This window comes from Hemitrygon akajei, chromosome 22 (assembly GCF_048418815.1).
Source record: "Hemitrygon akajei chromosome 22, sHemAka1.3, whole genome shotgun sequence".
Classification (NCBI taxonomy): Eukaryota; Metazoa; Chordata; class Chondrichthyes; order Myliobatiformes; family Dasyatidae; genus Hemitrygon; species Hemitrygon akajei.
Genome location: NC_133145.1, coordinates 48,741,455 through 48,754,769, shown reverse-complemented (window position 1 = coordinate 48,754,769; position 13,315 = coordinate 48,741,455). Strand labels below are relative to the sequence as shown.

The window sequence follows — 13,315 nt, the reverse complement described above, 5'->3', positions numbered from 1 at the left end:
TAATTAAAGGAATCATATTTATAAATCTTAACCAAAAGGTTAGTAAAGAATAACAAAAAGAAAAGGGCCCATTCTAATTAAACAGTCAAATGGCACGGGTTGGAGCTCATCTTGAACTTCTCCGTCACTCACGCGCTGGGCCCTCGGTCAACGTGAAAGCGCACACCACCTTCCGATCGTCACTCGGAATCCATCTGGAACAATGGGTCTCCCACCAGATCATACACTACGATCGGTTCTCCCCAGCACCTTCTCTAGTCATCTCCTCTCAAAGAAAAGCCCCAAGCCCAGCCTTAGTATCCCTCAACAGAGAAACCTCTCCTTAATCCGACCATCCTAATTGGACGGCACACATTTCTCCTCAACTCTTATCTTCAACAGTAACCCAAACAAGCATGAAAACAGAACAAATTGAATGGCTAAAATGAAATAATACAGCATAACAGTAAAAATATGAACCAGGGCATTACACGTGTCTCTTTGTGTGTACTGTGAAATGCTGCACGAAAATGAATCTCAGGGCTGTACAGTAAATGGTGAACTATACGTACTTTAATAATGAATGTACTTTGAACTTTTGAACCATGTTTCAAGTGATCCTGTAAATAAACCTGATATTTGTCCTAGATAGAGAGGATGTATCCTTAAGTGGGAGAGTCTAGAAACAGAGGACCCAGCCTCAGAATACAAGGACATTACTTTAAAACAGTGATGAGGAGGAATTTCTCTAGCAAGAGGATGGAGAGTCTGTGGAATTCATTGCCACAGCTTGATATGGAGGCCAAGTCATTGGGTATATTTAAAAGAAAGGTGATAAGGTCTTGATTAGTAAGGGTATAAAAGGTTACAGGGAAAAGGCTGGAGAATGGGGTTGAGAGAAATAATAAATTATACATGATCTACATGAAAGAGCAGACTTGATGGGCGAATGACCTAATTCTGCTCCCATGTCTTATGGTCTGAGGAGTACCTCCCTCCACCACTTACTCACGCAGTGAATCCAGTTGCAAATTTGATGGTCACCTCAGCTTAGAGGAAAGGTTTGTCGTTATCTTCCTCATCTATTTCCCTCATAACTTGGTAAGCCTCATTCACGTCACCGCTCAGCCTTCTCCACTGCAAAGAATATGAACCCAGCCTATGCAATCTCTCATTATGAACACTCCATCACGGGCAACATGGTAGTGAACCTCCTCTACACCCTCTCCAGAGCAATCACATCATTTCTGTAGTGTGGCTAGCAGAGCTTCACAAAGTGATACACTACAGACTTGCTAATATTTCACAAAGTTGTACCACAACCTTCCCACTCTTATAAATCTATCTCAGCTAATGAAAGCAATTATCCCATATGACTCCTCAACCACTTCAGTTCCCAGCAGTGCTGCCTCCAGGAACACTTCAACATGTATATTAAGGTCCAAGTGTTCCTCAGTACTTCCTAACAATCTAGAATTCATTGTATACAGTATATCCAAACTTTAATAAACATAACACCTCACATGCCTCAGAGTTAAAGCCCATCTGCCATTTCTCTGCCCACCATACTGATTAACAAATATTCCGTAGCTACTTCCCAGTGTCCACAACAATGCCAATCTTTATCAGACTCAGACCTAACATCACCGGCATATGTCGTGAAATTTGTTGTCTTTGTGGCAGCAGTACAATGGAATACATAATAATAGGAGGAAAAGACTGTGAATTACAGTAAATAGCTAAATTAAGTAAGTAATGCAAAAACTGAAATAAAAAAGTAATGTGGTAGTGTTCATGGGTTCAACGTCCATTCAGAAAATGGTTGGCAGAGGTGTAGAAGCTGTTCCTGAATTGCTGAGTGACAGCTATGGCCTTGCTAATCATACTTGTTGCATTCATATTCAGATCATAAATGCGTATGACGAACAACTACAGTCCCAGCTCTGATCCCTCAGTGAACCACTGGTCAGGTGCCATCACCAGAACAATCTTCAACCATCACTCCATGACTGTGACCAAGTCAATTTTGGAACCAATATGTGAACTTGCATTGAACCCTTGGGCTCATTCTCATTTGGGACCTCGTCAAAAGCTTTAGCAAGTCCACGTAGACTGCATTTACCACACTGTTGTAACTGTGTGACTGTTTGTACTGTGTTTTCGCACCTTGGCCCAAGAGTAACGCTGTTTCATTTGGCTTTATTCATGTAAGGTTGAATGACAATTAAACTCACACAAGAGAAAATCTGCAGATGCTGTAAATCTAAGCAACACACACAAAATGCTGGAGGAACTCAGCAGGCCGGGCAATGTCTATGGAAAAGAGTACAGTCGACGTTTCAGGCTGACACCCTTCGGCAAGACTGGAAACCCTGGGAGCCATGCAGCTATTTAGAGTTGGGGAAGGGAGTTCAACTTGAACTTGAACTATCTTCAATAACACATTTAGACACTTCGTATCTGAATAGTCAAACAGGTCGGGCCCACCAAAGTCATGCTGATTACTCCTGATTAATCCCTGTCCCCAAGAGCAGATTAATCCTATTCTTTAAAAATATCAGTAATTTCCTTGCTGCTGATGTTAGATTAACTGCTTTATAATTACCCAGTTTATCACTGCTGCCTTCATCCATTCATCATTTGAGTGACAAAAAATACTTCATGAGGCAAAGCTTTTTTTTTCACAATTAATTCATAGAACGTGTGTACTGCCAGCCAGCAATGTTAATCGACCATTACTTTCTTTGTAAAAATGATGTTGGATCACTTCTTTGAATCAGTGCCATTTCATGTGCTGGTGTCCTGGGGCTGAGCTCTTCATCTTTTCAAATAACGCTGATTGCAACTTCAGTGTGACTGGTGTTAAGAACGCGCAAATGTTGGTTATGCACCTTTTAAAGATTGGAGGGAGAAACCTTTTGGCAATGTGTTCATTCAAGATTCAAGTACATTTATTATCAAAGAATGTATAAATTATACAGCTTTGAGCTTTGCATGCTTACACTTAGTTAGAAAGCAAGAAAACTAAAAGAACCCAATTAAAAAAAAAAGAATAAAATATAAGAGTTAGAAGACCAACACTGGATACGCAAGAGAAAAAAAGACAGATCTTGCAAACAATTGAAGTGAACAACAACATTCTGAACCAAAATTGATTCCTCAGATTCGAACCCCGGAGCAGCCCGGAGTAGGCCCAAAGCCTCGTTTATTAGTTCATCATATTAGTAGACATGGAGCGCAGCAGCTAGGGAAGTCTTCATAGGTAGAGAGAGGAGTGGCCATCACAGAGAGTGAGCAAAGTCGACTCTCATTCTGGATCCCAACACCCAGTCTTTTCAGTCATTTAGGCTGGTGTTTAAATTGACCAAACTATTTAGAGAAAGGCTCCGGCGCCCCGTTGAGAGGAGTGACCATTGCTGAGAGCAAGCAAAATTGGCTCTTGTCTCCAATCTGGGCTGGCGTTTAAACAGCAGATCGTACCTTGCATTAGGATCTGGGCACCGCTGCGGTGAAAGGCTCCGGGCCTAGATCATGCTGCTCTCGACTCGCTCTGGCCTCAGATTTCACTGCTGCATTGGCAGTGAATCATTTGAATTTCACTGCTCCAGTGAAGTGGCAGTGAATCGCGATTTGCATTTCCATTGTGTGAAACACGCCAACACTTCTCCATCCTATTTGTATTCAAAGACCACAACCACCTTCCATTATGCTACAGCCAATGAAGGGAAGTCACTTTCTAGAGACCCACTGATATCGAGTTGTGAACGACTTTGATTCCACACCGGGTCAAATGCTGACTTGATAGTGGCAGCAAGAGTTCATCTTCAGAATTCAACACCTTTTTTTCTCTTTCTCAGACATCCCTCCTCTCCCGGAAGTTCCAGGAGTCTCCCACATATTGATAGTGGCTCCCCGACACCCGCAAATTATATACAATATCCAGAAATCGATTTTTTTCAGAGCAAGCAAACGAGAGAGAGAGCGCGCACCATGATAGAGTGTTCCAAAAAAAAGTATAAAATGTACTTCACCCCAGACTACACTAACGTGTACCCCTGCCTAATAGGGGTCAAAAATAATGACAGTGTTGCTCGCTGCACTGTTTACAACAGTGACTTTTCTACTGCCCATGGTAGGTTAAAATGTAAAAGACATATAACGATATAACAATTACAGCACGGAAACAGGCCATCTCAGCCCTTCTAGTCCGTGCCGAACGCTTAATCTCACCTAGTCCCACCGACCTGCACTCAGCCCATAACCCTCCATTCCTTTCATGTCCATATACCTATCCAATTTTTTAATATATGTTGAGGTGAGTTTAACAGGTGTCATTTGTTCATTAGCATAGCTAACGTTATTTAAACTAGCTGGCCAGCTGCTAAGGAGCTACTCTATTGCAGACATCCCAACTCTGCCGGAAGTCTCCCGCAAATTGAAGGTGCTACCTCCCTGAAGTTAGTTTTTGCAGGGTGGGATGTCTGCCTTCTGCAGTATTTATTGATTTTATATATATGTACAGTACAATGTGAAAGTATTATGCATTTAGCTAGGGTGCTGAAGACTTTTCAGAATCAGAATTAGGCTTAATATTACTGGCATATGTCATACAATTTATTGTCTTCGCAGCGGCGGTACAATGTAATACATCATAGAGAAAAAAACTGAATTACAGTTAGCATTCGTATATAAAACGGTTAAATTAAAATAAATAGTGCAAAATAAAAATAAGTGGAGAGGTAGTGTTCATGGGTTCAGAGTCCATTCAGAAAACTGATTAGAGAGGGGCAGAAGCTGTCCCTGAATTGTTGAGAGTGTGCCTTCAGCCTTCTGAACCTCTTTCCTGACGATAGCAATGAGAAGAGGGCACGTGCTGGGTGATGGCAGTCCTTATAGGTGGATGCTGCCTTTGTGAGACATTGCTTCTTGAAGATGTCCGGGATACTACGAAGGCTCTTGCCCATGATGGAGTTGACTAAGCTTACAAAACTCTCTGCAGCTTGTTTCAATCTTTTCCACAGGACTGTAGTAACTTTATGCAGTGCACTGCGCTGCTGCCGCAAAAAAAAATCATGACATTTGTAAGTGATAAGCCTAATTCTGATATGGGTCTCTACCCTGGGTGGAGAGTGGGAAGGGGGCAGGGAGAGGGGAAGAGAGTGGGAAGCTTTAGAGAGATATTCGGTAATGATCAGTAAACCAATTGTTTGGAACCAAATGACCTTGCCTGGTGTCTCAGGGCTGGGTGTGTCTGCACCCACACCACTACCCTCCACTGGCACTCTTTCTCTGCCACCTGTCCCACACCCCTCCCGCGGCACTCCACTCGTGCCATTTCCAACATTCTTTGCTCCCATCAGATTTACAAACTCACTCTCCCCTCCAAATACAGTACTGTGCAGAAATCTCAGGCACCCTAGCTACAAGAGTATATGTGCCTAAGACTTTTGCACAGAACTCGATATTTCTTATTGCAGCGTATAATAATTTTTATACATTGCTGCTGTAAAACAACAAATTTTATGACGTATGTCAATACTGATAAGCCTAATTTTGATTCTGAAATTACTTATTGAGATCTGGAACGTATTTAGTTTGCAGACTCCAAACAACTCGAACGTAAATGTGCATGAGCAAATCTGAAGTCACTTTGCTGCTGAATGTACTCGAAGTTAGCTGGTGGGAAGGTACCAGTCCAGTCTGGATTTCCCCATTCTGTCCAGACTAGATTTACATGGATCGCTTTCCATATTGTTGGCAAATGTTATGAAAGAGTTTGGGTGGAGGCATAGTTCATCCTGATGCATAAGTTCTCAGCATTTCAGCCGGGATGTCTCATCTGCTGAACTAAGACTTATCTTGAAGACTGAGCCAAACTGATTGAAGGCCGGCTCATGTCATAATACACCTTCCTTGGGTTTCAGGAATTTCTTTTGATATTGGTGTTGATATTGGTTTACTATTCAAGATTTAGGATTGTTTATTGTCATTTTTCAGTACACAAGTGTAAAGGGGAACAAAATGATGGTTACTACAGATCCGATTCAGCATAATCCAGCACAAAAAGTATAAAGAACACAACAAATATGAATCCATCAGCCCATATCGCCACGTGTACCAAGATACAGTGATGATCTCACATTAGGTTATATAACAATGCAGAATACAGTGTAAAAGCTACAGAGAAAGTACAGAGCAGATAAAAGAAATAAAGTGCAAGATCATAACGAGGTACATTGTGAGGCCAAGTGTACATCTTGTTGTACAAGAGGTCTATTCAAGAGTCTGATAACAGTGGAATAGAAGCTGTCCTTGAGCCTTGTGGTATGTGCTTTCAGGCTTTTGCATCTTCTGCCTGATGGGAGAGAGAAGAGAGAATGTCTGGGGTGGGTAGGGGTCTTCGCTTTACTGAGTCAGTGAGAAGTACAGACGGAGTCTACAGAAGGGAGACTGGTTCCTGTGACGTGCTGAGCTGTGCCCAGAAATCTCTGCAGTTTCTTGCTGGTCCCAAACCATTACGCATCCCGACAGAATGTTTTATGTGGTGCTTCAACTGGTAAAAGTCGACTGAGACACACCAAACTTCTTGAGCCTTCTGAGGAAGTAGAGTTGTTGGAGTGCTCCCTTGGTCAACACATCAACATGGCTGGACCAGGGCAGGTCACTGTGATGGTCACACTCAGAAACTTAAAGCTCTCAACCTCAGCACTGTCGATGTAGACAGCAACACATACACCGCACACTCCCATAACCCCCTGTTTTGCTTTGTTGACATTGAGGGAAAGGTGGTTGTCATGGCACCATGTCACTGAGCTCTCTGTCTCCTTCCTGTGTTCCGATGGCACCAGCGGACAACACACCAAAGGTAACATCCTTCAGACAGTTCAGAAAGCTATTTCTTTTACTTCTTCTTCTCCTTTCAAATATGCTTCTGCTACTACTGGAGCCTGTAATCGACATTTTAATTGTGTGCTTTCTGGTCGGTTGAGCAACCTAGCACGTTGCTGTCTCTGAGGGAGCTCGGTGAGGTTTCAAGCGGAGTGTGCAGCAGGCCAAGAAGCCTGGATGTGGGGCACAAACCTATGATTGATTCCATTTCTCGCCAATGAAAGCTTCGAGGGAGATTGAAATCAACGAGGATTAGAGCAGAAGGCGAGTGGCCTGCGTTTGAACTGTCCCTCTCTCCTCTCACTCGCAACTGGTGGACAAAAGTGCCTGCGTTCAATCAGTCTCCATCTTGCTCGATGCCGTCGGAGGGTGGTGTCAGAGTCCTGGATTTTGGGCCAGGATTTCACTGATGCTCTTTGTGTATTGTACTCTGTAGTTCATGTTATGATGTGCATCCAGTTTCTGGTTGTTCCTTTTCTGTTGCGACTTTGACCAGGGTGGGCTTGCTCTGTGGCCTGTAATCCAGAAATGACACAACGCTAAATCGAAATGAACCACACTAAACTGAACATCCTGGACTGTTTCGATGATTTTGTGGAGGTGTTTTTAACGTGTTTTTTTTTTTGCAGTTTGCGCATTTTGCTTTTCTTTCCCCTCCCCCATTGGGGGGTTTGGTGTTTTTCATTGAATGGGTTCCATAGTTTTTCCTTGCTTCATGGCTGTCTGCGGGAAGATGAATCTCAGGGCTGTATACTGCACACATACTTTGATAATAAATGCTCTTTGAATCTTTGACTCATCGGTTTTTGAGACATGGCCCACTACAAAAGGTATCACCTACAAACTTTTAGACCCTCGAGGGTATTCAATCAAATTCAGGAGGACAAAGTTACCCACTACACCTCAACATCAATTCATTCCTCTGTGCAGGTTCTACGGCTTCAAATGACATCATATTTCCTCTAATCCTCAACCTAGTCATAAAAGACAGCCATTTCCAGAGCAAAGAAACATCAATGAGTCTTCAGACAGTGTAATAAAGTTAATTCCTTTCTTTCTGCATACATTTGGAGAAATTTCTCTTTCATAATTAAAATATATGAGCTTTAAACCACAAGACTACTCTGCAGGAACTCATCAGCCCTTACAGCATGATCACAGCTGTGAAGGAATATGGCACCTTTCATTCAACACAGTCTTAATATATCCAGCAGTCTGGAACAGTGACACACAAAGCAATAAGAAGAACTGCAAACAGTAAGACTGAGTCATTGGCATTGTAAAGAATTCTTTTTCTGAAATTTCACATGATTTGGGTAAATTAATGCATCATGTTATAACTTGAAATTATATCATACAAAAAATGATGCCATATGTAAACAAAAGAAGTGGTGGTATTGCATGAAGATAGCCTGTAGCTTGTACAGACCCAATCAGGGTATCGGAATTAAAGAAGGAAAATCCACACTACCTTTAATATTTTTAACCTGTGTAAAAGCTACGGTACTTTAAAATGCCATTTTTCTTCCTTTTTACAGTGAAAATCCTTGATTTGGCTGCTTATTTGATAAATGGCATCAGAAGAGAAGCAGCAGATGTAATTACAAATGGAAATACATTTCAAGCAGTTATGGTGCCAGATGTGCAAGAAAATAATTAAATAGAAATGCAAATATCAAAGTAACAGGTTTCAGAAATAGCAACACACCACCACTCCTCCATCAGGTCACACCTTCAAGCTAATTTTTAAGCACTCTGTTTCTCTGCAGCATAAGCCTCTACATCAAACGGAGTCAAAAATCGATACTGCAGAAAACCACAATTTCCTTTTACCCCGCCTTGCCCAAAGGTGCCCAGATTCTTCTGTTTACTTTTCCATCCAGATGTTTTCAATGTGACACCTTTCTTTTCTGTGAGCACAAATGCATCAGTTTTAATTCACCTCTCTTTGCACCATTAACTCAAAATAAATTTTTGCTGACACAAATACACTTCCAGATGAATGATGCTTTATCCTTGTGGGTACATTTTGTCAAAACAAATTTCTTTTTTCTAGTTTATAATGCTAAATCACACATTAGTAATTTTTTTGCTGGAGTCCTCTTTCTGCTTTGAAACTAGAGACTATTTGTTAGTTAATAGGAACTTGTCGGTACTATGGCTCCCTGGATCGCAAGTCCCATGCCCAACTGAATTGTTTGTGCCCCGGTATTTATTGCTTCTTATTATTATTTCTTCTTCCTTTTACTACTTGCACAGTTTATCTTTTGCACATTTTTTGTACACCCAGGTGGTGTGGTCTTTCATCGATTCTACTGTGGCTATTGGATTCATTGAGTATGCCTGCAAGAAAATGAACCTCAGGGATAACAAACTTTCTTTGAACTTTGAATGATTATGACCTTACAAACTGAGGGCAGTGTCAAATCACTCAACACTGACACTATTTCATAAATTGCTTGTGAGATATGGAAGAAAATTCACATAGTTCCCTTTCCCATCCTTTCAATGTTGGCAATGATCAGCGTGTAGCGTCATGGTATACCAGCTGCCAAGGTACCTGGCTTAACCCTATCCATGGCTCATTTATTAGATACAGAGTGTTGCAATCAGGAATACACTGTTAATGTTGGTAGTATTTACAATCCGTTATACAGGCTTTCTCCTTCCTGCTATTATTGCTCCTGTGAACTGAAAGCACCACAAAGCATTCACATAAAAGACATATTTAAATCTACGATAAATTGATGAGGTGATAATAGTTTCCGTCTGTTTATATCCATCTGCTCCTGTATACAGTAGGCATCTGATAGGAGAAAGGAAACAAGTACTATACTCACTGATAGATATCATTTTTTAAATTACTGGTGATCTTAGAATGCCCTTTGGCTTCTGGCTTCACTAAAATGCAGCTCTTCCATTCAACTTGTAGTTCCGCATCAGTATTACAAACAGCAGATGCTGGAAACATTCACGTAGGTCAGACTATATCTGAAGAATGAGAAATAATTAATGTTTCAGATCTGGACTCATCATCAGAACCCTGTTCTGATGAAAGAGTAACCCTAAACATCAATGTTTTGTCTTTTCACCAATGCAATCTGACCTACTCAGTGTACCCAATATTTCCTGTTTGTATTTCCACCTTCATGATAGGTTCAGTGAATACTTTCAAAGATTTGGAAGACTGATGAAGGCAATGGCAAACTACCTCTGTAGAAAAATTTGCCAAGAACAATCATGGTTGTGGATGGACCATGATCGCTCACGTCATACAACACGACACATAATAATGACAATGATATAATTAAAGCAACCTAGGTGGGTTTAAAATTTGTACATGGTATCAAATATAAAGGTTGTCACATTCCAACAATCAACACCAACATATCCTTCATTGGGTTATTTATTATTATAAAGAATAACACCCTCCCGATTTATGCCAACTCTGTAAGCAGCTTTTTAAAATTGAACAGCAACATTCATTTTTGTTTCAGCAGTAACATCCTTCTTCTACAGATTAATTAATTGATCAAGGTGCATTTAATTCTGAAGGTACTGTATTTGTGTTCAGTACTAGCTTGTTGCTGCTCTGACATTGATAGGATGCAGAAGTGGGCTGAGAAGTGGCAGATGGAGTTCAACCCGGAGAAGTGTGAGGTGGTACACTTTGGAAGGACAAACTCCAAGGCAGAGTACAAAGTAAATGGCAGGATACTTGGTAGTGTGGAGGAGCAGAGGGATCTGGGGGTACATGTCCACAGATCCCTGAAAGTTGCCTCATAGGTAGCTAGGGTAGTTAAGAAAGCTTATGGGGTGTTAACTTTCTTAAGTCGAGGGATAGAGTTTAAGAGTCGTGATGTAATGATGCAGCTGTATAAAACTCTAGTTAGGCCACACTTGGAGTACTGTGTCCAGTTCTGGTCGCCTCACTATAGGAAGGATGTGGAAGCATTGGAAAGGGTACAGAGGAGATGTACCAGGATGCTGCTTGGTTTAGAGAGTATGGATTATGATCAGCGATTAAGGGAGCTAGGGCTTTAATCTTTGGAGAAAAGGAGGATGAGAGGAGACATGATAGAGGCATACAAGATATTAAGAGGAATAGACAGAGTGGACCAGGGCACCACTGCTCAGTACAAGAGGACATGGCTTTAAGGTAAGGGGAGGGAAGTTCAAGGGGGATATTAGAGGAAGGTTTTTCACTCAGAGAGTGGTAGGTGCATGGAATGCACTGCCTGAGTCAGTGGTGGAGGCAGATACACTAGTGAAATTTAAGAGAATACTAGACAGGTATATGGAGGAATTTAAGGTGGGGGGTTATATGGGAGGCAGGGTTTGAAGGTTGGCACAACATTGTGGGCCGAAGGGCCTGTAATATGCTGTACTATTCTATGTTCTATGTTCTATACTTCTTACCTGGGATGTTGTGTATGGTGATGGCAAGAATAAGTAATATAATGCGCTTCCAACTGTTTTGTTGCTGCTCTGGCGTAGACCTTGATTGATTGAAAGCCATCAGACCCTCGGAGTAGTCAGAGTGCTGAGCTTTTTTTCTCTGATAAACTTCTCCATTGTCTACACTCTCTGAAAGGAAAAGTAATTATCAATCAGAAAGGTAACATGTTTGAGGTTTTTTTTACTTACATCATCTAAAATCATTTGACATTCTAGATTCCAGAATCTGAAAAACATTATAACCTTCAGCTTTCCAACATCTACTAGACAAAAAGGCATTTATCTTTCCATCTGTTCTGCTAGAGGCAAAGCTTCCTCATAAATTGACTTTTGCAACTCCTAATACAAATGCCTCCCTGCAGTCATTTCAAAAGAAAGCATATTATTGCCTCAGAGTTCCCCAAAGCACTTTACAGCAAATGGAGGACTTTTTTGAAGAGCAAAACTTGTGATAATGGAGGAAATGTAACAAAGAATAAAATTTAAGGTGGGTCTCCATTATGGAAACATAATTTAAGAGAAAAGCTCTTGCTTTCAAAGGAAATAATGCAGTTCCAAATAAGGTCACTTAAATGATAAACTGGATTATGGTTGGTTTGCTATCGTTACATGTACCAGGGTGGAGCGAAAAAACTGGCCTTGCATATTGTTCTTACAGTTCAATTCATCGTAACAGTGCACTGAGGTAATACATGATACCACAATTGCACCAAATTCAAAGCATGTAACTAAGTGGGTTTTTTTGTAGAGCTGCATTAGATGGAACTCAGAGTTGTTCTCTGCGGTCATTCATTGACCGTGAGGTGAAGTACAGCTCAATTGCCATGTTTAGGTTTACTGACAACACCACTGTTGTTAGTTCAGTCAAGGGCAGTGATAGATCAGCATACAGGTGGGAGACTGAAAACCTGGCAGAGTGGTGCCACAACAACTTCTCACTCAATGTCAGCAAGACCAAAGGGGTGATTATAACTACGGGAGGAGGAAACCAGGGGTCCTTATCAGGGGATCAGAGGCGGAGAGGGTCAGCAGTTTTAAATTCCTCAATATTATCATTTCAGAGCATTTGTTCTAGGCCCACCACACAGGTGCCATTACAAGAAAGGCAGGTCAGTGCCTTTACTTTCTTCGACATTTGCGCAGGCTCGGCACGTCCTCTCAAACTCTGAGACACTTCTACAGATGTGCGGTGGAGAGAACATTGATTATTTACATCACGGCCCAGTATGGAAACATCAATGCCCTTGAACAGAAAAGCCTATGAAAAGTAGCGGATACAGCCCAGTCCATCATGGGTAAAGCCCTCCTCACCACTGAGCACATCTACATGCAGCACAGTTGCAGGAAAGCAGCATCCATCATCAGGGACCCTAGCCATCTCTTCCTGCTACTGCCATCAGGAAGGAGGTACCGGAAAGTCAAGGCCCACATCACCAGGTTCAGGAACAGTTATTACCCCTCAACCGTCAGGCTCGCAAACCAGAGCAGATAATTTCCTTGCCCGATCGCTATATTGTCACCATAACCTTTAGACTCACTTTCAAGGACAGTTCAGAAAGAAATTGCTCAGGTAATGATTCCAAAGTAAAATAAAACCCTCAATTTGCCACACCTTTCCATGATACCTCTTTAAATGTGACCATGGCAGTGGTATGCAAGGCCAGGTTATCTGTTCAATGGTTATGCTAATTACAGCTAAAGCATAGAATATTCATTTTCATCAATACTACTGTGGGAACTTTAACATCCATCTGAACCATAAACCATTTGTTTAACGTCTCTCTTAAGTTAAGGTCAAATTAATCGTCAAATGCACAATTTCATATATATATATAAATATACCCACACATGTATGATGAGAAAAAGAGCCGTCACAGACACATTACCTTAGAGAATATAACATTCAAAAGAAAAGCATAAATTACACAAAATTATACAAGAAAGAGCAGAATTAGGACAAATCCACTGGAGTGCTAAGTGCTTATAGTAT

The 13,315-nt window shown here is 41.3% G+C and overlaps 1 protein-coding gene across 3 annotated transcripts in view; it reads right to left on the bottom strand.

Moving 5' to 3' along the window:
* Positions 1-13,315, bottom strand: part of LOC140714720 (zinc transporter ZIP11-like) — a 770,421-nt gene that overhangs the window by 377,014 nt on the left and 380,092 nt on the right. For all 3 annotated transcript variants that reach the window (XM_073026220.1, XM_073026221.1, XM_073026222.1), the window contains exon 5: positions 11,287-11,454. In XM_073026220.1, the coding sequence (XP_072882321.1) occupies positions 11,287-11,454 (168 nt within the window). The remainder of the gene's footprint in view (positions 1-11,286; positions 11,455-13,315) is intronic.